This window comes from Sinohyriopsis cumingii, chromosome 10, assembly GCF_028554795.1.
Source record: "Sinohyriopsis cumingii isolate HCF-2022 chromosome 10, ASM2855479v2, whole genome shotgun sequence".
Lineage (NCBI taxonomy): Eukaryota > Metazoa > Mollusca > Bivalvia > Unionida > Unionidae > Sinohyriopsis > Sinohyriopsis cumingii.
Genome location: NC_142970.1, coordinates 64,361,487 through 64,385,758, shown reverse-complemented (window position 1 = coordinate 64,385,758; position 24,272 = coordinate 64,361,487). Strand labels below are relative to the sequence as shown.

Genomic DNA, 24,272 nt, shown 5'->3' with positions numbered 1-24,272 from the left:
TTGTTGGTGTTTACAAACCTACATTAGTAATAAGATGTACACATTAACAGTTGAACTAAAGTCTTGGTGATAGCGGATTTATGATTCTTTGCTGCTGCCAGAAATATGGCAAAGACCTATTTTCCATATTTCGTTTAAGGCGATTGCATCTTATATATTCAGTTATGTTATGCAGTGTTAATACATTGTATATATTCATCCTGAAGATAGCGTGCTTTCAAATCCGAAGTCATGAATGCGGCCAGTATCAAACAAAAACTTTGGGCTTTCTGTATTTATGCAAGCATGTACATTTCACTGTATATATTTGCTATCAATGATCTGAAGCGTAACTGTTCTATTCTCTCTTCATTTGCCTTTCTTTTGCAAGTACTTTATTCTGTATTGTGTGCGTGCGCGTGAAGTTCCTTCGTCTTCATCGCTTCTAATATCACCTGATCATAACTCCATTTCAAACACTTTAGGTTTATCTATATTTCCTTCTTTCTGCAATACATTAAAAACTTGTACTACATCTCTATCTATACTCGTCTCCATTACACGCGGTCTCAACATAGATTTCATGTATTTCGCTCCAGCATTGTTGCTAAACCATTACACCAACTACCTTGTGACATTCATGCACTCTGTCATAAGACCGTCTTATCTAAGCCATGGTATGGATTATGGCTTCTTATTCTCAGGCCAACGTTAAATCCATAGCACCTTTAAGAGGCACATTACATTACTTTACTGTTATTACGTCATTTCATCTATGTAGTCTACCAGCTTTGCTTTGCTGTTTTATTTTGCACAAGGATTAAGTCACACAGTTTTACCATCAGGTGGGCTAATTTCCTTGAAGTCAGGAAACGTTTATTGTGTGCAGTCTAAAAAATGAACACGATCTATAATACCTTCTTGTATCAACATTCGGGAACATAACACGACTATTAGTCAACGGAGTAGGTAATACAACAAAGTTAATGTATGTTCCCATCTACAGCAACATAGCTTATGAAATGATAAAGAATATGAACAAAGACAGCTAAAGAATGACATAAGTAGAACGATAATTAATTATGTTCTGACACGGAAAATAAAAATTATAAAGAAAAGAAAAGAGACCAAAATTAGAGGCAAAATATCTCTTCATGCCTTATTAATATGTTAGAAGTTCCCTTTCTTGACTTGAAGTTTTGTTTTGAACATGCTTCTAGCTTCTTCTAAATTGCGGACTGTAGAGCCATTATTCATATAAGGTCCAGAATATTTTGTAAGGTAGCAGGTACATGCATAATGTAAGTGGCGTTGAAGTTGTTGTTTTAGCTGCGTTAAAAGCATGTCTTATATGCATCGACACATATTTAGTTTCAATAAAAATGACATAATCAGAGTACATGGACCAAAGTTTAAACGAATCAAATTCATCTTTCTTGTGTTCTGGTTTTTGAATTTTTCAATTTAGGCTGCAGATCTCGTCTAGGTATCATGCTGTCAAGTTTAAAGGACTCTTGATGAATCCAAAGTAATTATTTACATTTATCATACACAATTTTGCGAAGTGTTCATAAACTTGTGAACGCTTTTTAATAAATGAATTAAATGAAATATACATAACATATTATTTTAAACATTAAATTATTGTGCCAAAATTGGCTTATAATTTCTCTGAAAAGTGTATTCCTTGCAAATGGTCAATAGGTCGTTTCTCCTTTTCCCTCCCTACCTAAATATTAACTGCGCGAGTGGCCTAGTCGGTAGAGCGTCCGCTTCGGATCCGGATGGTCGCGGGTTCGAACCCCGGCCAAGTCATCCCAAAGACTTATAAAAATGGTACTTACGCTGCCACGCTAGGCGCTTAGCATGAAGAGGTAAGTATTAAGACTGGTCGTCCTGGTGTCAGGATAATGTGACTGAGTGGGACATCATTCCATGTGTCTGCGACATGATACCACAGTAATGGGGCATAAATTGCCACACTGCTGACATCGTAGCGATATGACTGAAAAGTTAAAGCTACGTTAACAATCCAAATCACACATACATATACGCACACTACTTAATATTACTTTAAATGTCTAGCATACATCCAATTTTAATTGCATGTATCTACTCAATCACTTCAGATATAAATGCACACTACTCATCCTTTAGTTAAGGTGCTACTATGGGATGAAGTAGTATTTTGGCCTGAAAATATTTCTCTGCTAGATGGAATCCTGCCTCTACATATTTCCATTCTTATTCATCCCTTGGTTTTCATTTTTCTAAAATCAATATATACATTTATTATAAGCTAACACCTCCATTTGGGAAACAGACTTTCCTCCTGTATTGACTTGCTTGGGATGGTACACCTTTTTGTTTTCCTTGGCATTTTGTAAAACTCGAAAAGGCATCCAAAATTCCAAACACAAGTGCTGAAAAGATGTAATGCACTATGTATGGTCACAGAGCGGCTTAATTTCTGTCACTACACGAAAGAGGAAAATGTTCACCTATATTATAAAGGGGATAAGGAAGTCTGACATGCATGCTAGAACTATTTTTTTACTTCATGTATCTGCGGCTAGTACAAAGTGTTTAAAAACTATTCTTTGTGTCATATACATAAGTTCCTAATGCTAGGTTCTGTGTTCATTGCAATAACTTCAACTCCTATATTTTAGATCAAACATATCTAAAATCGAACTGGCCCTTACCGGTCAATGTTATATAGGTGCTGTTATGAATGAAACAAGACACAAGTGAAGTAATTCAGTTTATTCAACAAAGGTTATTTCGCTACTAAAGCAAAAGTATAAAAACCTCAGGTCAAATTAGTACAGCAGATTTCAAAACAGATTGATACTGTTTGAAATAGCAGGATCTTACGGTAGAACAAAGTAGATAAAGGAAACGAAAAAGAAAATAAACGCATCACATAAAGTATAGATATGACGAGAAATATTAGTTGTAAACTGCATTTACATGCATTTGTCCTTGAACTGATCCAAAGGGGAATTTACTTATGAGTGATAGATATAATCAAGAGAAAGAGACACATTATAAAAGATGGACAGGAACACAGATATAAAGATATCAATACAGATAGAGCATAAAAAGATTATAAAGTCTGTAATCATAAATGTATTTGATTCCTTCTTCTTCTAATTCAGTCCAACTGTAATGTTAATATGCAGCATAAAAATTTAGTAGGCGATAACTAAAACATTATAAACAAATTTGGTCATAGTCGTCATGATTTTTTCTTCTTTTCATCACCAGTCTCTCCCTCTTCTAAATTTCAAGGAGCATGTGCTCCACCTTGTTTGTGAGGTCATCTTATCCTGTGACCAAATTCTGCTAGGCGGACTTAACCCCAAAGGCTGAGATTTAGGTTTGGTATCTGTGAGCAGGGCACGGCCGGATTCCTGAAAATGTATAGGCTTTTACTTACAGGAAGATGAGTTAAAGCTGTATTTCACATTTTAACTAAATTCCGACGAAGTTTAAGGCTTGGATTATTTTCTGATCCTGCAATTTAAGTATGGATATATGAATTTACATCTCGATGTGCTAATGTTTCTTTCACGAAAATACAGTAAACAAAATCACCAGCTCTACCTATAAAGAAGGTATTTTGAGTTATTTCCCCATACCATAAATAATGTTTCAAGAACAACATTTTTATTTAAGTTTACACTAAACCATATAAAATGATGACAATTCAAGCAAACATCACCTAAAATGATATTAGTATTCATTCAATTATATGACCTTTATAAATTAAATGCATATACAATATGTTTATTATATATCCCTTATTAGCGTCCGCTTCGGATGCGGAAGGTCGCGGGTTCGAACCACGGCAGAGTCTTACCAAAGACTTATAAAAAGGTACTAACAACTGCCTCACTTGGCGTTCAGCTTTAAGAGTTTAATGTTAAGACTGGCCGGCCTAGTGTCAGAATAATATGACTGAGTGGGACATGATCCTACATGTCTGCAGCATGATGCCCTAGTGCTAGATATCACTATAGTGATATCACTGAAGAATGTTTAAAGCTACGTTAAACATCTAAATCACAAACACAGACACACACACGCATATCCCCTTTATTTTCAGATGGAAATCCGCACTGCTGTATATGCATTTTGTTTGCTGCTCAGAAAAAAACCGTACCCCTATCCCTGCCTGAGGATTGTTCACGGTACCAATGAAGTACTTCTTATTTGTCTAAGGTAACTCAAACAACTTTCGTTTCTAAATTATCTCTTTTCTCTTTTTTATTCTTTTGATCCCTTTATTATAAGCTACAGTGTTTTTCATTGTTAAACTCTATTGTACGTGCACCACGTTCCTAAGTATTTTGCGTTTTCTGTTGACAAGAGTTCACCCCAAATCAAAAAGGAGTTCTGAAATGTTTCGGTCGATTTGGTAAGTGGAACCTACATATCACGCGCTACTTAATTGCGGAGTAAGTTTAACTCTTCGAATAAGTTCTGGTCTCGTTTACTGGTGAGTTTACTCGTTTTAGACAATGCATCTGTGATACTGAAACTAGGTCACTGCAAAATATATTACACTTAAGTCTGACGTTTACATCAGATTAAGAAGCAATGTATCTTGCGTGTAGTAAAGATAAGGCTATGTTCGCTTCGTACCAAGTACAACACCTTCATGATGGTATTAAAAAAAAACTCATCTTTCCTTTGACAAGTATATTTCATTTTACAAATGTTTTCAGAGTTTCCTGTCAATCCATGTCGACTGGTATTTAAATTGGGAACAATAAAAAGGTCGTACAGAGGGAAGTTTATCTCTCAAAGAATATTATTTACACCAGAAGTCTCTACATTGTACCCGTTTTAAAGTGTGGAATTATCTCACACCGAAGAATACAACACACAACTAAATGATATTTTATCGTTTTGGGCTGAAATCCAACATCCCAATATGCACGAAACAGAACTTCGTTACATTTACAAAAATACATTCATTTTAACTCGATTCCACCATTTTTTGCTGTACATAACAGGTCAACCTTTATCCTAACTCTTCCTTAATAGCCTTATTTAATTTCTACCTTTCTATTTTAAAACCTTGCCAAGACATTGGTAATGTGTCACTTTGTAATAATGCGATATCCACATAAAAGAGTGAGAAAAATTACAAATATACTACATTCTTACTGTATTGTGACTGCCGCGCGGAACACGTCTTGCGGAATAACGAAGTTGTCATCATAAACGTTCGCACACAGTACAGCTGACAGGGAGGTTTTTTTAATGGCGGTCAGTTTTGCTGAAACATAATTATTAAAACTGTATATGTTAAAGATGACAAAGGTATATTAAAAGCCTTAAAAAAAGAAATTAGTGTAACAAAATTGTTTGCATTTGTCTGAACATATATTTCGAAAAATGACACTAGAAGTTTATCATATCGATTTCAAGAAAAGAAGAAAGGAGTGATACATTATTTTTTAATGACATATTTGTAATATCTTTTATTCGTAGTGGAGAGTTGAAATTATTCATAAGGAAGGACAAAAAACTACTATATCTTGAAAACGACGTTCTACTTTTAAACATTGTGCCTTTTCCTCTTTAACATCCAGCTTATATTTTTATTTAGACGGAGAGTCAATACATTTGATGCGTTCTTGACTCACCGATAGAAAACCCTTCCGGTTCCGGCCTCTCAAACCAATACCTGTCTCCATATTTGAGAGCCTTGAACTGCGCTAAAAGGATGCAGTTTAGTGTTGGACCGACGATGAGTGTGGAAATCTTTTCGGTCATAAGACCAGTCCACAAGTCTATGTCCATTGGTGATCTGTATTAATTAAGATGTAAATTGATATGTTCATGTAAATTATAAAAGCTCAGCCTGTGATAAAGGGATCCTGTAAAAAAAAATATATCACGTCATGTCTATTTGGTTAGTAGAACTGTTTCAAATAGTGAGATTCGTTAACATTTTGTGCATGTGTACCATAGTCTGCAACATGACATCTGTAAATGTTTAAAATACAGTTAAACTCATGGTTTTCCTCGCCACATCTAAGTGGAAGTGTACTGACTTTTAATGGGTTAGTGCATGCCATACATTTTTCTCGGATCTTGTAAACCGTATGTTACAATGATCTACCCTCTTGTTCTTGCGGATATCTTTTTAACTATTGCAATTAGTTCGATATCAAGGGTTGATATTATGAATAGTTTGGGTCGGGGAGTATTAGGTGAAGTACGTGGGTGGTGTTGTGGATTAATCAATCTAAATATTGATAGAAACAGGGACACTTATGGCTAATAAAAATAAGAATACACGAGGAGCTTAGTGAATACATCGCCTAGACATGTGTTGGCCTTCTTTATGTTTCTGTGAATGTGTGAGTGATTTTGAAACGGAAATAAAAGATTTGTCTTACTGATAGGCAATCTGCAGCCGTGCTATGGTGGTGCTGTCGTGCCATGTCAGAGATGCCCAAGAACTTGGATCAGCCAGTGATTCCCCGCATAATTGTGTCCGGTATTTCCAGTAAGGAGGAACTCCGTGGTCTCTTCCTCTGTTTATGTTTAAGGCCGCCAGGTCGAAACTTACACCGTTCGACAAGAACAGCTTGTTTCTCGCTCCATCTTCCATGAATCTTTAAACATAAATGAAGTCTGCATGGTCATAGTTTAGTCGAGAAGGCATTTGAGGAGAAACAACATAGTGAGAGCTAATTAGTACATGCTATGATTGGAAGATATGACCTTTTAGGACAATCAACAATGTTTGTAAATAACGTAGAAAGAACATTGATGTTTTACAGTGTCTAATTGTTCTCCGCACGATGAATGGAGCTTGCTTTTACTCGTTTCTATGTTTAATGACATGAGTGTACCATGCGATTGACAACCTAGATTTCTGTTCCGGAAAGTTTTGCTTATCAACAACAATTCTGAAAAAGGCATGTAGTGCGCATGCGCTATCTCTAGGACGCATGTGTAGGCGAACTCCATTGTCTTCTTAATGTTTAAATCTCACCTCTAAATGCTTCCTTTCGAAGTTTTATTATAACAACCAACAAATGAGCCTAATAAAACTTTTCATTAGCCTACGATCCTGACATGATATTTTAAAAAATGATGTTGTGATATTACAAAATAAAACAATGTTCTATGTCAATGTATCTCAAACGAAACGTTCTAAACTTATGCAGATACGTGCAGTTAAGCAATCATGGACAAATGAGAGGGATAAAATACTGTTTAACCTGTTAGAGTCTTTGCAACACATGCTACTAGAATCACGTATCGAGTAAATGTGCTTGATACATTTACATTTCTAAGAGGGAGATGCAAAATTAGGTGATATTATGTGAAAACGTGAATGTAAAAAAATCGGCAGTATTCGGTTGGCTTATATTTTTAGCAATTGACAGAAGAAAAAAATACTTAATAAATTATTGCACTAATGTTTAACGATATAACGCAAAACAAGGGTAGAGTTGTCAACAAAACAAAGATCCGTTTCAGCTCAAAATGTATTAATTATCTAGCCTCCAGTCTTATTTCCGACAATCAGTCCCCACTATTATATCAGATAATCAGCCTGTAGTCTTATATCCGATAATCAGCAAATGATACAGTAAAATATACATTACTTATCTAGCCCCGAGTCTTATATCCAATATCAGCAGCTGATATAGTACATATACATTACGTATCTATCCCCAAGTCTTATATCCGATAATCAGCAGTTGATATAGTAAAATATGCATTCCTAGATCGTGTCTCCTGTTTAAAGCATAGACTATCCTGCAGTAATTTACTTTCATATCAGCTCAACTACGTTGCCGTTCTTTTTCTTCTGGTTCCATTTGTTTATTTCTTTGTGAGTATCTACACGTCCAATACCTTTAATATCTCTGGACTATGTCCCTAACCCGTTAGCATATTTCATCTGCCATCATACTCATTTAAGATTTGATTTCTTCCTATCTCAGTTCCGCCGAAATACGAAATTGGTATAGATAGACAGGCAGATGTCTAGTTAGATACATGACATATATATATATATATATATATATATATATATATATATATATATATATATATATATATATATATATATATCGATAAGCAAACTACTCGATGTATGAATATTTATATATATACCTATCGGTTTTAGGGCATTTTGTTTCTGTCATCCATTTAAGCATTCGATGTGCCCCGGTTTTTCCTCTCATGTAGAGCATATGAGGATTTAGATACGTCGTCTCAATGTTTTTCAAATCCGGGTCATTGATATCTGCCGTCTCTGTACTCTCTGTGTGAAGTTTCATTTGATTCGGTATCCAAGAATGTCCGATTCTAAAAGATATAGATAGAAATAAATATAGATATATAGTTAGATAGATATATAGATAGAGAGAGAGAGAGAGATTATCATCTTTACTCACATCTCCCGTCCATGCATCCATTATTCCATTCATCCATCTACCCATCGATCTATCTGTCTCTTAAACCAGCCATCATACAACTAGTATATAGCTTGCAGCCCGATCCCAGATGATTTTTTTTATTTCAAATAATATGTCCTTAACCAATTCTTTCAATTTTATTTGTCTCTTTTTCTCACCTTTATAATTATTTCACTATCGATCCATCTGGCTAGCTAGAGGTTTAGACATTTAGATATTGCTCTAAAGTACGTGCTCTTAAGTATACATGTGCCTATTTACCACATCCATATCTATATATATGTGTATAATTATTCGTTATTTGAACGAATGGTGGTATCAAAACTATTTGCACACGGTAATGTTGACACTCTATAAATATATTGGACCAGAACCATATTTTACCTGTATGCTATTCCAAAATCATTGGCAATGTCAGTGTTCTTTGTTGGATCGTAGCCTGTAAAGGAAGTCACCTGGGTACCAGTACTGAGGAGGCCACTACTAGTCATGACGTTACGGGTCAAGAGCCAGGATAGAAATTCATTGTACGTAATGTGCTGAATCTGGGCGATGTTTATTTTCCTGGCCTCCTGGAATAATTGCTCTGAGTTTGTCCATCCTTGTCCCTTGAGAAGGTCCACGATACGATTGTGTTCCTGTACAAATAGTGTGTGGTAGGAACCAAGACTGGGCACAACATTCACTCTGGAGTCACCTGGGAAAGACGGGATAATCATTTATTCTGATGGGGCTTATAAGTCTTGTCATTCTACACGCGCGTATGTGGTCACATCGAGCAGTAAAAGTTAGTATAATTTGACAGCTTTCTTTAAGCTTTCTCATTGTTCGAATTGAACACATTTTTATCTTTATATCAACCGAAAACGTTTGATTCATTTAAAAAGGCATATTCATTTAGCATGCGATGAATATTTAATTTGTAATAATAGGAACCTATATCTGCATGTTGGTCATACTTGTAGCGATTGTTTTTTCTTTCAGTCTAAAATGATTAATTATTTTCTTGATTAGAAAATGTTTATAATTGTCTAAAATTTACACTTCCTACATACTCAGAATTAGATATCCCATTAAGAGTAAAGAAAACAAGAGTTGGAAAAATTCTAAAAATGAGATAATTCTGTCAGTTCTTTCCTTCCTTTCTGTAATTTCACTTCCAAAGATGCAAACCCATTTTAAAAAGTATCCTAACAGCGCTCAGCGTTGGTTGAATATATTAACTTTTACCTTATGTATATCTTTTTAAAGACTACTCTGTTTGTCCATTACGACACCAATTGTAGAAGGTCACTTTCTCAAGAGTCCTTCGAAACTTCATTCTTCTATATATATGTATGTAAATGGCGAGCGCCGCTGATTAGAAAACGACTCTCTTTTGTCAAGTATGTTGCCAGTTCATACCTCATCTTTTCATAAATGTACAAGAAATAACTCTTTAACGCAGATAAAGCAGCGTATGCATGAATACATACAAGTACATGCTTGTTATTTAATCCCTAATTGCGTATGAATAAAAATTCCTAAAACTGACCGCACTAAGTAAGATTATCCATAGCTTAAAGCCTACTGACCGTTTCAAATACACGGCGGACGTTCTAAGCATGCATTACCACATGTGTATTTACCATTCAACACACGTGCCCGCATTACATTGGAATGGCCGTCTTGAACTTACCAGCGATGGAACAACTCTCCCCTGTCACTGTCAGAGTGCACTTCGAATTGTCATCACCTGCTGGGAGGTTGTCACCACCAGATACAGCCATATACTCGGGAAAAGCTTCAGTTAAAATTAATTTAAAAAAAAAAACATTCATTAGTTCATCAAATAAATTATACGATCTTTTCGTGAATTTTTGTAACATGGAATGAATGAAAAACTGAGTTTTGGTGAGCCATAATGCATGCTGCTTAAATTTGGCTTGGTCTTATGTGACAACTAGTCTCATTATTATCTTACAAGTAGGCAGAAAGAACATGCTCAATATGGCTTATATATATGTCTAGGCTAACGGGCAGAACGTATCCCTACGTCCAAATTGAGCGAGCAATTTACTCCGAGTGTGAGCGAACACGAATGTATATTTGTATTAATTTCACACCCCTCCTTTTTCGCTTTCCGATTATTTTCAAAAGGTTTGGGATTTATGTCAGTTGGAATAGTAGCATGTTAGAAATATAAATGCTCGTACGTCAGAGAAAACTTCTTGAAAGTGTGAGAAGGAAATATGAGCATCGGTATTGAAGACCTTGACAGACATGTTAGACAATACTAGTATATAATATAAATTCCGAAATCCATATACAAGTAGATATTCCATCTAATGCCATAGTAGTAGAACCATATACAACTGCATGTTGGACGTTCTCCCGATGCCATCTTATTTGAACCATATACAAGTGGATATATCGTGCCATACTTACGGTCTAATTCAGGGTAGTCGGATTTACAATAAAAAGAATAGAAGTACGAGAATCTGGTTTTCTTCTATTTACATTCAATTCGATTCATTCTTTATGATAAGTTACTTTCAATATATATATATATATATATATATATATATATATATATATATATATATATATATATATATATATATATATATATAACACGAATGGATAGCTATGGACAGATTGAAGGATTGCAGGACAAACTTGGGTTTCGAAGTTGGATTAATTCAGCTGCTGAGGAACCATACACATTGGAGGCATCAATGTACGAGGTTATCTTGTTCTCTTGCTGTCGTGGTCCGGCTGTAAATAAATAAATTTAAAAGAATAAATAAATAAATAAATAAACTGTCTTGGTCCAGCAGTAACATATACTTAAAGAGTTTGTGCACGTACGATATTTGGGAAAATAGACTAGTCATCTCATGACGATAACATTGTTTTTGTTTCTTGCGAAGTAAACGCTTTCATACGTGTGTGTGTGCGTGTGTGTGTGTGTGTGTGTGTGTTTTAGATTCGCTTGCTCCAACAGAGCAAGATCGAATATATTTTCCCGGTAAATGTTTATTTGTTTTTGTGTGCTAACAGGATTAAAAAAAGACAGGCGTCTCGTCCCCAAATAAAATTATTATGGAAGTCTGGAAATTATCTCTAATTTACCTCCCGGAAAACAAGTTCGAATTCTATGCGTTTTCCCGGTGTATTTTCTTTAAAAAAAAAGTGGAATTTATATTCGTAACATACGATAACACAACTGCTAATTTCATGAATTGTTTTGCATACATGCGTGGCTATTAGCGATAAAGCTAATAATATATGCCAATTTTTTACTGCACAGTCGTGTATTTTTGGGACATCAAAGTTGAAGAAAATTAGTATACCAGGAAAGTTTTTAAATTCACCACATCTGAAAATAGATTCTTTAGGAACATATTTTCCAAACAATTTAGTTCATACTTATATCCTGGCGAAAATGTTATGATTTGGATTTGTATTTGTATTTTGTACTTACTCAGCGTATTGCAGCTCACGTCCAATGCCGGGGTGGAACGTTTCACGTTCATGCATGCCCCGTTTTGAAAGAAACTATCGCCGTTGGGTACGTAAATTGGAATGCACTTATCTCTGTTGTTTAGAATGAAAGATACATGTAAATAATTATCGACATAGTGACGTTTCCTTATATTAACTACACAAACAGAAGCATAAGTACGGACTGGTTCAAATATACACCCTCTGTTTCTTATTTTCAAGGCAAGTTGAATTCGAAAATCTCTATATATTTATAAACATATATATCTCAATACTAACATTATGTAATAAACTGAATTTTCGCGTGCAGGCTGGTATGTGTATATGGAGTTATTTATAAAGGCTAGAAGGTATATATATATATATATATATATATAGAGAGAGAGAGAGAGAGAGAGAGAGAGAGAGAGAGAGAGAGATAGAGAGAGAGAGACAGACAGACAGACAGACAGAGAGGCAGACAGACAGAGGCAGAGACAGAGGCACGTAGGGCTATTGGGTTATATATTCAATAAATCAATGTATGATTTTAAAAAGAATAAAAAGTGAAACATTGAATTCCACTTACGTATTTACGTTTACTTGATTTGTGTCACAACACTCCAATGTGGCGCCGTTACTTCCTGAAATTCATCAACGTTAGACTACAATTTCAGAGATCTTTTGATAAGGAAATTTAATACCGCAATACATCTTTTAATCCCATCAAAATAACTTGATAAATAAATATTTGAGAAATTATATTAAAACAAGTTTAAAATGTATGCAGAAAATACTACACCAGTTTAACTCAGCGCCATTACTTTACGTATTTGAAAAGTAAATGAGTATTCAGACCGTCAAGACCAGTAATAGAGAGAAATGTTAAAACAACGAACAGCACGTTTTTAAAGAAATCGTAAGTAGTGGCATAAAACTAATTTCATTGAATTCCTCAGCTTTAAGATGTGTACCAGAATGGTTTCGTGAAGATAACATGAAAGCATCTTCGTTCGTGTCAAGAGATGGTGAGTATTTCCTTGTAAATTAGATACGATAAAAGTAGAATCAAATCTGGGTGTTTGTCCAAATCATATTCAGGAAAATAATTAAAGCAGCAGAAATGGTGTTTCAATGCTTCAGACCAGATGCAAATTACAAATTGCTTTCAATGACTATAATAACATAACAATCAATGCCAAGATAGTACAAGTGCTTCAAAGAAACATTAAATTGCCTATTTCGTGCAGATAAATGAATAAAATTGTTTCCGGCTAAATTTACACGTGAACATATGATACATTTCTACAAGATGGAGCTATATGATTCTAATAAAACAAATCAGGAAGAATTTATGGAAATAAAGCAGTATGTGGTGGCTCGTTATGTCAACAGCTAAAGCAGTCACGAGCCTACAAATGGAAAACTCTGGCATACACCTGGAATCTTTTATACGTTTGGAATGATTGAAAAATCGCGGTGAGTTGTTAGCAATAATGATATGTGTCCCAGATGGTCCTTTGTTCGCTTGTTGATATCACCTTTTGCCAATTTATCAGACGTAAAGATTGTACATTATCAGATGCTACCATTGAAGTAAATGATCTTTACCGTCCTACAGAGAACAATGAGTTCGTCTCAGTTTCCTCAGACTATATATATATATATATATATATATATATATATATATATATATATATATATATATATATATATATATATATAGTAGAAGTTTTAGAAGAACGTTTAAGTCCAGAAAGTGTACAAGTAAAAATGTTGACGTATTACCATAGCTAAGAAGGATATACAATACCGCTGAAAAGATTTTCAAACAAACATGCCCAGGTTAAAAACAATCAAGAAAGAAAGCAAACAGTAAGTACCTTCTATCAAAGTTTAAATAGCAAACATAATAATAGCAAAAAGAGATAAAACAACATATTCGGGTAGTAAAGGAAACGAAACTATATCCTACTGCCTTAAATATTCTTCGTTCTCTTTCTTGTTTGTTTTTATTTTACTTTCTAAAGTTTTTCATACATTTTAACAGCAGATCTCATTCAATTTATTTCAGATGTTCGAGGATTTTCTAGCATTTATATAACCATTTCCTCTAGTTTGCAGAAAAATATTTTTGTTCGAGATAATTTATCTTTTGTCTTACTAATCATCTGGTCAATGTTTAACCTGTAGATGAAGGGTTTATTTGTATTAACTGCACTATTTACTCGTGTACATCAATTAGTTGTCTTGCACAACTGAAGTTTCAATCTAATATTTTCGGATTTTTTATATTTTATTTTGGCGTGCTTTGCACTGGCTGTCTAGAACTTTGATCTATATTTCTATTTACGAAATCCTGAAATTAATTTGCTATGGTAGAAAGAGGTACCAGATATCAGAGTGAAAACTTCGCGTATTTTAATTTGTTAACGGAGTGGGATCCTGGGTTTGTTTCTATTATTGAACTGGGCCCTAAAGGAGTTTACTATGATTTGTTCGATTCTTATGTGTATGATATTTAATTCAAGTGCATCACATCATTTTCGTTCAGACGTTATGTATATGTCACCCTTAATACCTAAAACATATGTGTTCTATATGTTTGCTCAAAACGTCCAGTGCAGTTCACAATTGACAACCCAATAGCTGCCTGTTCACTATGACCTCCATGTAAAATAAATCGTTTATTTCATAGCACAGGAAGCTGCGACAGATATCACTGAGAGATCCTAATGTGGTCTGAAAAGTTCACGTGTTATACATTTAACCATTGATTGGGAGACTGCAGCTGATGACCCAATATATGTTACACAAATAACTGTTATATGAAGCTCGACAAAACTGTATCACTAATTTAGGAGATTATGTTAAATTAACAGATGTAGTTAATAGTTTGAACAATGACCTTAAATTAACAGACGTAGTTAATAGTTTGAAATAAGACCTTAAATTAACAGATGTAGTTAATAGTTTGAAATAAGACCTTAAATTAACAGCCGTAGTTAATAGTTTGAACAATGACCTTAAATTAACAGACGTAGTTAATAGTTTGAAATAAGACCTTAAATTAACAGATGTAGTTAATAGTTTGAAATAAGACCTTAAATTAACAGCCGTAGTTAATAGTTTGAACAAAGACAGTTGAAACTTAATTGCGTTTACATTTGGGGTATGAAAGTCTTTAGACCATTAAGACAAGGAGAGAAAACTTTGGAATTTAACAGCTATCGACAAGAAAACTACTAAAAGAGCTAATCAAATATTTTAACTACAAATGCAGATTGGTGCAAACTGAGAGAAAATAGAAACAATAGCCTTGTTAATGCAAAGTTTCTTCTGTCGTTTAAAAGATAAAGAACAAGTGAAACGCCCAACTTCCAGCCAGATTTACCGCCAAACGAACAGAGGATAAAAGATTGAGCAGATTCTCGGACATGGAGAACATATTCAAATCCCAGGAAGATGATAGCAATTCCTGCTAGAAATGCGACATAAGGATTAGAATAATGACCTGCATCCAAACGATTAAGAGCTCAACAAATAATCAGTGATTTGTACACAAGCATTACTGACTTAAACAAGTGACAGTGCTAATATACTATTTGGTAGCTGATGTAATAAAGTTTACGTATACAAACTCAAAGTACAAAATCGTTTATTATAAGCTAAAAGCCTCCTTTTCACACAACCATGTCTAGTAGAGATCACCTTAAAGAAAGCTGACAATTTTCGAAGCAAGCGACCATTTCCTAAATCATGTAAAATCGGGATACTATATAGTTAACCAAAAAGATATAGAATAATTATTTCGGATTACACTGTTTTTAAATCAGGTTTGACAGAGTTAGGTCAGCATGTTTAAAATAGAAATTACTCTATTGACATCATTAACACTGCTTTCCAAAAAGTATCTTCTCTTACACAACTTGAATCTTTACAATGTAAAATATCATTCCTTTTGTTATTGAATTTAATCCAAGTTTGGCTAATATAGGTAAGATTATCAATACATATTGGGATTTATTACAATTTTCATGTAAAGCGAGTGTAAATCTCTACAAGAAGGCAAACCCATACTTTCTTATAAAAGGACTAAAATTCTTAAAGATTTCCTAATTAATTCCAAACTGGAAGAAAATATCATATAAAATGGGATCATCAACTAAATGTAATAGACCTAGATGTTCGCATTGTTTTTTTTATTAATGAAAATACTTATTTCAACAGTAATAATACGAAAGAAACATTTAATATCCATTGCGATACTAATTGTGCAACATCAAATGTAATTTATTTGATCAGATGCAAAAAATGTGACATCCAGTATATTGGAAAAACCAGTCAGCAAATATCTAAACGTATCAGCTAACAACATAGACCAGACATAAAAAAAAATTATATCGATCAATCCCTATCATCTCACTGTGACAAGAGTTCCCATACTTTGTAAGATTTCTCCTTTCAATCTGATTATCATATGGAACATCTGCTAAAGGAAACCGATTAGATTCACTGACTTTATACGGTATATCCAAAAGGTCTACATTCACAACTCTATACGACAGTCATTAATCAAACTTATTTTTGTGTATTTGTTTGTTTGTTTTTATAATTATGTCCCCAGTTTACAATTAGTCAAGATAATTTTAATATTATTCTAATTTACAGAATAATTCAACTTGTGCAATTTAAAATTAATATCATACAAATTTATTTACTAATTTTTTTAAAAATGAAAGGGCATTTTAAAATTAAATTCTGAATTTATTATGATTAATTATTTATAAAAATATTTTTTTATTTTATGATTATAAGAAACTTTATTATATAATTTGAGTTCTGATGCATTGCTAAACATTCGTCAAAAATATATTAAGGTTTAAGGTATAATATATATTTTTGTTTACAAATGTGCATTATACATAATAAAAATATTAATAAACCTCTTTATTTCTATTTAATCATAATTTATATATATATATATATATATATATATATATATATATATATATATATATATCGCGAAAAAGAAATCACTTTATACCATTGTCATACCTCTCTGTCAATAAAGGTTTCAAAGATTTGCCTCATGAGGCATAGAATAACAAAATAGCGTAAAATGGGGGATATCCAATAATGTAACTAATGTTATGGTATACTTTTAACACAACACAGACACAAATCCTCTTATTTTAATAGTTCCCAGTTTCTGCGTCACTCGGCAAGTTACGTGAAACTTAACATTGAAAAATCTTCAGGTAATATACATTCGCAAATTTACTATTGTTTCTCAAATTAGTTATTTAATAGGCAAAAAATAATTCAGTAAAAATTCACAACTGTGCGCAAAAGTCAAACCTGGCTATATCAGATAAGATGTTTGTGAGCTCAGTTTCTTCCTTTTTCCTTGTTTATATTGCATCAGGTAGACCCTGATCGAATTGGGAACTCTGATCATAATTTAATGTTCAAAACGTGTTTGCAACAAGCCAGGAACCCGCTTAATACGCATACATTCTATGCCAGAAGCTTTCAGAAAGTTTGAATCTACACCTGTTTACAAATAGGTGTGCTTCGAGGTCATAAAACTTGTTATACAAGATAATTTTGTGATAAAATCGTTTGTGATATCCAGACAAAAATATTCAAGATTTTCATTATCATTTTGAACTTAAAATTTTGTTTCATAAAAATATTCAAACCTTTTATCTTCAGCAGTAAAGCTTTGCATTCGCTGGGTATAATTACTGCTCTCAATCACGATGTCAAAATCAACAACAAACTTGAGCTAGCAGTTTTGGTCTCTCTGACTTATTAATGCCATGCTACAGTCTTTTACAACCTTTCCCATTTCCCTTGAACTCTAAAACAGTGCAGGAGCAAATGTGATTTTTTGTTACACATTCTTTAATACTGCCGTTAAGCATGTTCGCTCATATAAATGATACATTAACTATCACGTATACCTTGATTATTAAATTAGTTTACGTTAAGGTTTTGACGTTACTTGTTACCACAGAGTTATTGAATCACAGTTATTAGTACCAATGAAAACTAAATATGCGTATATAATTCTGACATGTGAAGATCGTTGCTGTTATAGGTTTAATGCGATTTGTCAGCACATCATAGTCTATACATGGCGGCCAGAAATATTTGTGGAGGAAACACCCAAGAAAACACAGATAAGAACCACCGACACTACCAAATTTTCTCACATACCCACATTGGCCGAACCTGAGACTCGAACCCATGCCGACGATGTTTTGACATATAGGTGAGAGGGTACTGGCTCCAATGTGTTTTCCTTTTGAAACAAATTTGATCTTGCATTGAAGACAATCACTAAATAGAGATAAATACCAACCTATTGATCTTTTGTCAAAAATGTTGCATTGCTTAAACACTTCTTGAAGCAAAATTAACCATCCTCTTTTCCAAATTTTGAATGTATAGTTTCACAAGAGAACATTCTTACGTCATGAGCTTCAGAGTCTTGGTACAGATAAACATAATATTCACGAGCTTAGCGGAAACGGATCCTCGTGTTGTATACATAAGCTAAAGAAGAACAATCGAGCAGACAGAGGGACAGACAGACACAATATCATGCAGAATAGGACACAGACGGATAGGCAGGTAAAAAGCCATTCGACAGTTGAGTACATCTAAGAAAAAATAAATAAATAAATAGACAGATATAACCTGTGAAAACTGGTGTAGAGATAATATCATGGTCCAAAAACTGTCCCCACTGGAAAACATGCAGCGAGATCTTCTGATCTAAAGTCGTCGTCGTGCCTGTGTTAGCGTGAACTACGTTACTGATGGTTCTTGGGTTAGGCAGAGTTCCGGTTCCGCTTGCAGTATGGATTCGTGGACTCGATACTCCATCTTGTAATTGAAAATTACTAATTTAGAACCTCCATAATTAATTTATAATTTTCAGTGGCAGAAAAACTTCACAATTTTCTATTATTTAAAGTTAAAAGCATTGCAGAAGTTGGGACTGGTTCTGCATTTCAAATATATCTAATTGGTAGGTATGTTTTTTCTTTTATTTTGTGAACCATCATGAAAACAAGGTAGATGCATTTCAATGCAGTATGAAGTACATAATAGATAAAAGCATCGACAGATAGACAAACAGACAGACAAGCAGGTAAAATCGAGAAACGAGAGGATACAACGAAAGAAAGATGGCGGGTAGTTAGAGCTTCGAAACATAGAGCAAACAAATACATATCAAGAAAGACAGACATCAAAATATACGTTTGTAGATACAAATTAATTACCATCATATTCTGGGTTTAGCAAGCGTGTCTGGGGCCTAAAGGCCATTCCCCACTCTGGATGTAAAAGGTTATTGCAGGAACCGTCCAATGTCCGGTACACACTTGTTGCTTGTCCGGTGCAATTGAAGAAATTTCTGGCAACGCAAACGGCACGGCTTCGGAATATGGCATAGAACGTTTCATGATAAACGATGCTGTTGAGTTGGGTTGCTGTATAGTTGAATCTATGATCAAAAGTGCATACATCATTTAGAAGCCTTGTAGAAGTATATCACAGCTTTGGCATACGTGCGTACGAATGCACATACGTATATATTTGTATGTACATTAATGCATAAATACTGGAGCACACATACAAACTATTTATATTTACACTGCACACGCACACAAACACACACACAAACACATACAAACACACACACATACACACACAGATATATATATATATATATATATATATATATATATATATATATATATATATATATATATAAACCACGAACTAACCTACCTGCATACGTACATGACGTACAAGTACACACATACATATATTTACAGACTATACATATTTACACTTCACGTGCATTTATAATAACATATAACTCGCCTACATACCTACCACCATACATGTACACACGTACAGAGTCACGTTTACCTTTTTTAAATACAAAACTAAACGTTGCTACATTCCTGTCTTTATACATACATACATACATACATACATAACTATATACCTACCTACCTATACACACGCACGCGCGCACATACATACATACATACATACATACATACATACATGCATACATACATACTTACTTACTTACATACATAAGAACATATATACATGCATGTATACAAGCAAACGCATTGACATACATGGTCAACATACAAAACCAACTGGCCCGATAACATTTATCCATGTCTTCAATAATAATCTGCAGTATTTTATGTATGCACAAACGAAGATGTGCAGATATCAACGCATGAACGGATGGACGGACAAGCCGTAGTTGTTCCGATTCCTCATTAAATGTGGAAAAGAACGAGAAAATATTTTAGTCCCCTAAGGCCTTTCTTAGGGAAGCATAATAATGTATCGTAGAGTATACATTATTCACAATAATTAAATAGGTACCACCCGTCCCGCCCTCTCCCAGCAACACCCTCCCGAACTAGAGTGCATAAACAAAACTAATCTTGGATAGATCTGGTAATAACGTGAAGAATAGTATCAACATTGTGGTTAAATCAGTGATGTGTGTGCATCAGAGAGAGAGAGAGAGAGAGAGAGAGAGAGTACATTGTCTGTAGTTTCTCCAGCGTCTTTGAAACCAGGAGAGCATTGTTTTCAGTGTACTGTCCTGAGTTAAATAACTGAAGTAGCTGGTCAACGCCTGCAACGAATACATAAAAAGTAAAAGTATATTAATGTTTCCTTATGATCGAGGAATCCTACTCAGTTTTGCTTTCTCTACTACTATTACTACCATAATCATTGACACCGTAATTAATGTGATTATAATTATAAGTATTAGTAGCATTAGTAGTAGTATTGTTGTTGTTGTTGTTTTTGTTGCTTTTGTTATGATCATTATTGGTGGTGGTGAAAGTGGTGGTGTTCATGTTGTTGGTGTTGCAGAAAGCTCGTCGCTGTTACTGTCTAATATGCCCAATAAATTTGTTATGGATATTATGCAAGCATGCACATTTAAGGTTCCTTACACAAAATTTGCATTAACCTTTACTGAGCGACATTTGTCTGTTTTCTTTTACTTCCAATGAGTGCCTGCTTAAGATGAGTATCACCACTGTACGTTTTACACTTCTTGTCGATGATAAAGACGAGTATCACTGTACGTTTTACACTTCTCGTCGATGATAAAGACGAGTATCACTGTACGTTTTACACTTCTTGTCGATGATAAAGACGAGTATCACTGTACGTTTTACACTTCTTGTCGATGATAAAGTGTTATTAGCAATCTATCAGAAAATATCTTGATGACTGCATGAATTAGCGTCGTAATACGGACATTCTCAGATTTCGTAACATAGAGAAGAACTTGGATACTTTGGGTCGTTTAAAAACTTTAGAAAAGAATAATACTTTGCATTGAGAGTTTCGGTCGTGTTTTTTTATTGCGAGTACTAATATTCACCCCTGAACGATTTACTGATGGACCAAACCAATACGAAAAAACCCACAAAAAGAACATACAAGTGTGAAATTATTAGTTTTGTGATGCGTGGTTATTAGGCTACTAAAGATAATATCATTTATATTGTTCGAGATTTACGAATCTTTCAGTAAACAACATCTGTTGAGTTCGGTACCATGGAAATAAGCAAATATTCACTTTCAAATCCACACTCACCCAGAGGTTGATTGACTAGTTCCGTTCTGGGACCCCTTTCCTGTAACAGTACAGTCTCTATATAAGTTGAACAGATTGTATGTATACTTTCGCCCATTTCTGTCATGTCCAAGTGACGAAATGTAAACGCATATAGTTATTTAAATTGCCATTATAAGTCTCTCTCTCTCTCTCTCTCTTAAATTTTACCGTTAGGAAGCGATTCCACTCTGTATACACCATTGTGTACATCTACAAACTCCGTTAATCCGTGCTATTGGATTTCATAAATATAAGTCTGAAGATAATTGAACTGTTGAGTCTGAGTTAGGAGCACGAATTAGGAGCACGAATTTTGAACACAACCAATCACAATAAGTTTTCTTTATAGGTCGCTTTAGAGGTCGCTTTTATTCAAACGATATATCCCCTTTAACCCGAAATATAGTTTTGAACGTTTGCGTTTGTGACTTCGTTGTTTGTATTACCTGTATTACCTGTAGCTATGTCAGTTAGAGCCAACTTTACAGCATCTATGACGTCGTTAGCAAAGACGGAATCGTAATAGTACTGTGCCTGTACTTTGCATGTCAGCACAGCTATTGCCAAAAGAAACGTGGTTGCTGACGTCATCTAAAATGGATACAATGACTATGAATTAGTCGGGAAATTATTCATTTGTAAGTTCTGAGCTCTTATTTTGCAAATTAATATAAAAATAAGGAACTAACAAAAAATTATTATTTGATATTATGAGTCATGAAAACATTTGCCGAAAAAGAAAATCTGATGCACGCTCAAGAATTTTCGTCGATGATCGAAAAAAAACCCCATCGGAAATAAGACATAAGAATCCTTTGCAGCAAACTGTACATTGTTTGCGAAATAACTGAGAATGATTCCGTTCAGATTCAAGGTCATTTAAAGAGTTGGGGAATTTCTTTTGGACGAAACATTCATACGCTTCTCATTTGAAGTTTAAGATTATTTAGGAACGTTCATTTAAGCCACCCGTTAAAGCGTAACTCGATTACACAAGCATGTTTCATGATTTGACGTACATTGACTGAATGTATCACAGCTTAAAACATTATTGTGTGTGCACTGTAAATGTTTTCCACAGAGTTCTCTCTCTCTCTCTCTCTCTCTCTCTCTCATATACATACAAAGAAACACACACACATGAATGCAAGTATACGACGCTCTCTTTAGAACCTGAGCATAACATATTGTCTAAAAAGTCGGCAAACTAAAAGAAATCCATAAAACAACTTAAAATTATATTCACATCATTTAGCGCACATATTCCAATATTTCACATCTAGAAGAGCGCTTTATGGATTTAATACCTCTCTATCACGTAACGTTGTATTTCCTTCCCACAAGACTGACATAATTCTCAATATATAATGTAACATCACCGCGAGAGACATTATTAGTACCTATCAATATGTAACGTAACATCACCGCGATATACATTATTGGTACCTATTTCAAGATATACAACTGATGTATTTTCCTGACAGAAATCACAGAGTAAGAAAGCTTTAAAAAAATCAAACATATGAGGAAACCCCATGTATCAATAGCCGTAAATTCCACGTCAATCCTTAGTTCAATGGAGCGAAAACTCTCAGCACATGTGTGGTCGCCCTATAGGCAAGTCAAGTTGTCGACCTGTTGTTTTATGTGCAATTCAAAAGAGTTTACAGGAAAGAGTGGGAACGGAAACTTTGGTAAAGAAAGAAAGGATGGTCGTTCTTAATCTTAATTAAATTCTTCACGAAGAAACTCTTAAAACAAATCTCATACAAATAATAGTGCTTACCTTCTACGCCTGTGCATGGGTACCAATCTCTACCAATGGCAAAGGAAATCTGCTAGCCTTGGTATATATATCCCCGGATAGGTCTGCCCTTTTGTTGGCACAGCACTGGTTCACTCGCTATACAATAATAGCATCGTCATATCCCAGTATACAAAAAGCAAAACGTATAAAAAGTTCAGTTCGCCAGTAAATCAACTATTTTTAAATTTGCATTGAAATTCTACCGGTACTGCATTGATTATTGAAAATATCGTATCTATGACGCAAATATGTTCAATGCCTGTGGTGGTGTTGGTAACGGTTGCTAGTGTCAATATGGGTTCTTCACTACTGGAATATCACACTTGAAACCATTTACACCAATAAATTTCATGAATTTCGCTTGTCAATTGATAAGAATATACTGCTCAACTTCAATGCGGCCTTAATGCATACATTTCATATCATTTCGAGTTCAGGATGTTTTTGTAACTATGACTTCATGTGCTTTTCTGGCTATATGCAAATTATCTATGTTGTGTTGCTTTACTCGGATCAGTTTAGACATGGCAGTTGCATTGTTTCTTGAGTGATCCTCCTCCTCCTCCTTTCTATCACGTCTATGTCTGCCTGCCATCTTTACTACGATACATCTATGCTGGTGCTGTATCAACTCTCTCAACATCAGCAGATAGTTGTCAGCATCAAACACGGCTTAGGACATTATTTCTTGTATGCAAAAATGTAAATTTAGCTGTATATGTTTACTACGAATGAGCTGATTCTGTCTTTGCTCCATCTCATTTGGTCGTGAAGACCCTATGTTGTTGAATGACTGTTCATGTTCGTTCACTTCTTTGTTCTTCCTGCCTCAGTCATGTCACATCCAGTAGTAATGTAGCCTACCTGT

The 24,272-nt window shown here is 34.4% G+C and overlaps 1 protein-coding gene across 3 annotated transcripts in view; it reads right to left on the bottom strand.

The window, feature by feature from the left end:
* Positions 1-23,403, bottom strand: part of LOC149790275 (salivary peroxidase/catechol oxidase-like) — a 69,452-nt gene extending 46,049 nt beyond the window's left edge. The window contains exons 1-15 of one of the 3 annotated variants that reach the window (XM_089972319.1): positions 23,384-23,403; positions 22,044-22,188; positions 20,502-20,595; positions 19,202-19,425; positions 18,612-18,800; positions 12,493-12,547; positions 11,905-12,017; positions 11,097-11,195; positions 10,117-10,221; positions 8,823-9,135; positions 8,134-8,328; positions 6,399-6,617; positions 5,640-5,803; positions 5,158-5,269; positions 2,731-3,395 (exon numbers count right to left, since the gene is read on the bottom strand). In XM_089972319.1, the coding sequence (XP_089828445.1) occupies positions 3,338-3,395; positions 5,158-5,269; positions 5,640-5,803; positions 6,399-6,617; positions 8,134-8,328; positions 8,823-9,135; positions 10,117-10,221; positions 11,097-11,195; positions 11,905-12,017; positions 12,493-12,547; positions 18,612-18,800; positions 19,202-19,425; positions 20,502-20,595; positions 22,044-22,188 (2,085 nt within the window). In that variant the 5' untranslated portion in view covers positions 23,384-23,403 and the 3' untranslated portion in view covers positions 2,731-3,337. Of the gene's footprint in view, positions 1-2,730; positions 3,396-5,157; positions 5,270-5,639; positions 5,804-6,398; positions 6,618-8,133; positions 8,329-8,822; positions 9,136-10,116; positions 10,222-11,096; positions 11,196-11,904; positions 12,018-12,492; positions 12,548-18,611; positions 18,801-19,201; positions 19,426-20,501; positions 20,596-22,043; positions 22,189-23,383 lie in introns of those variants that run through there. The other 2 variants (XM_089972318.1, XM_089972317.1) reach the window with 2 other exon arrangements.
* Positions 23,404-24,272: the final 869 nt, after the last annotated feature.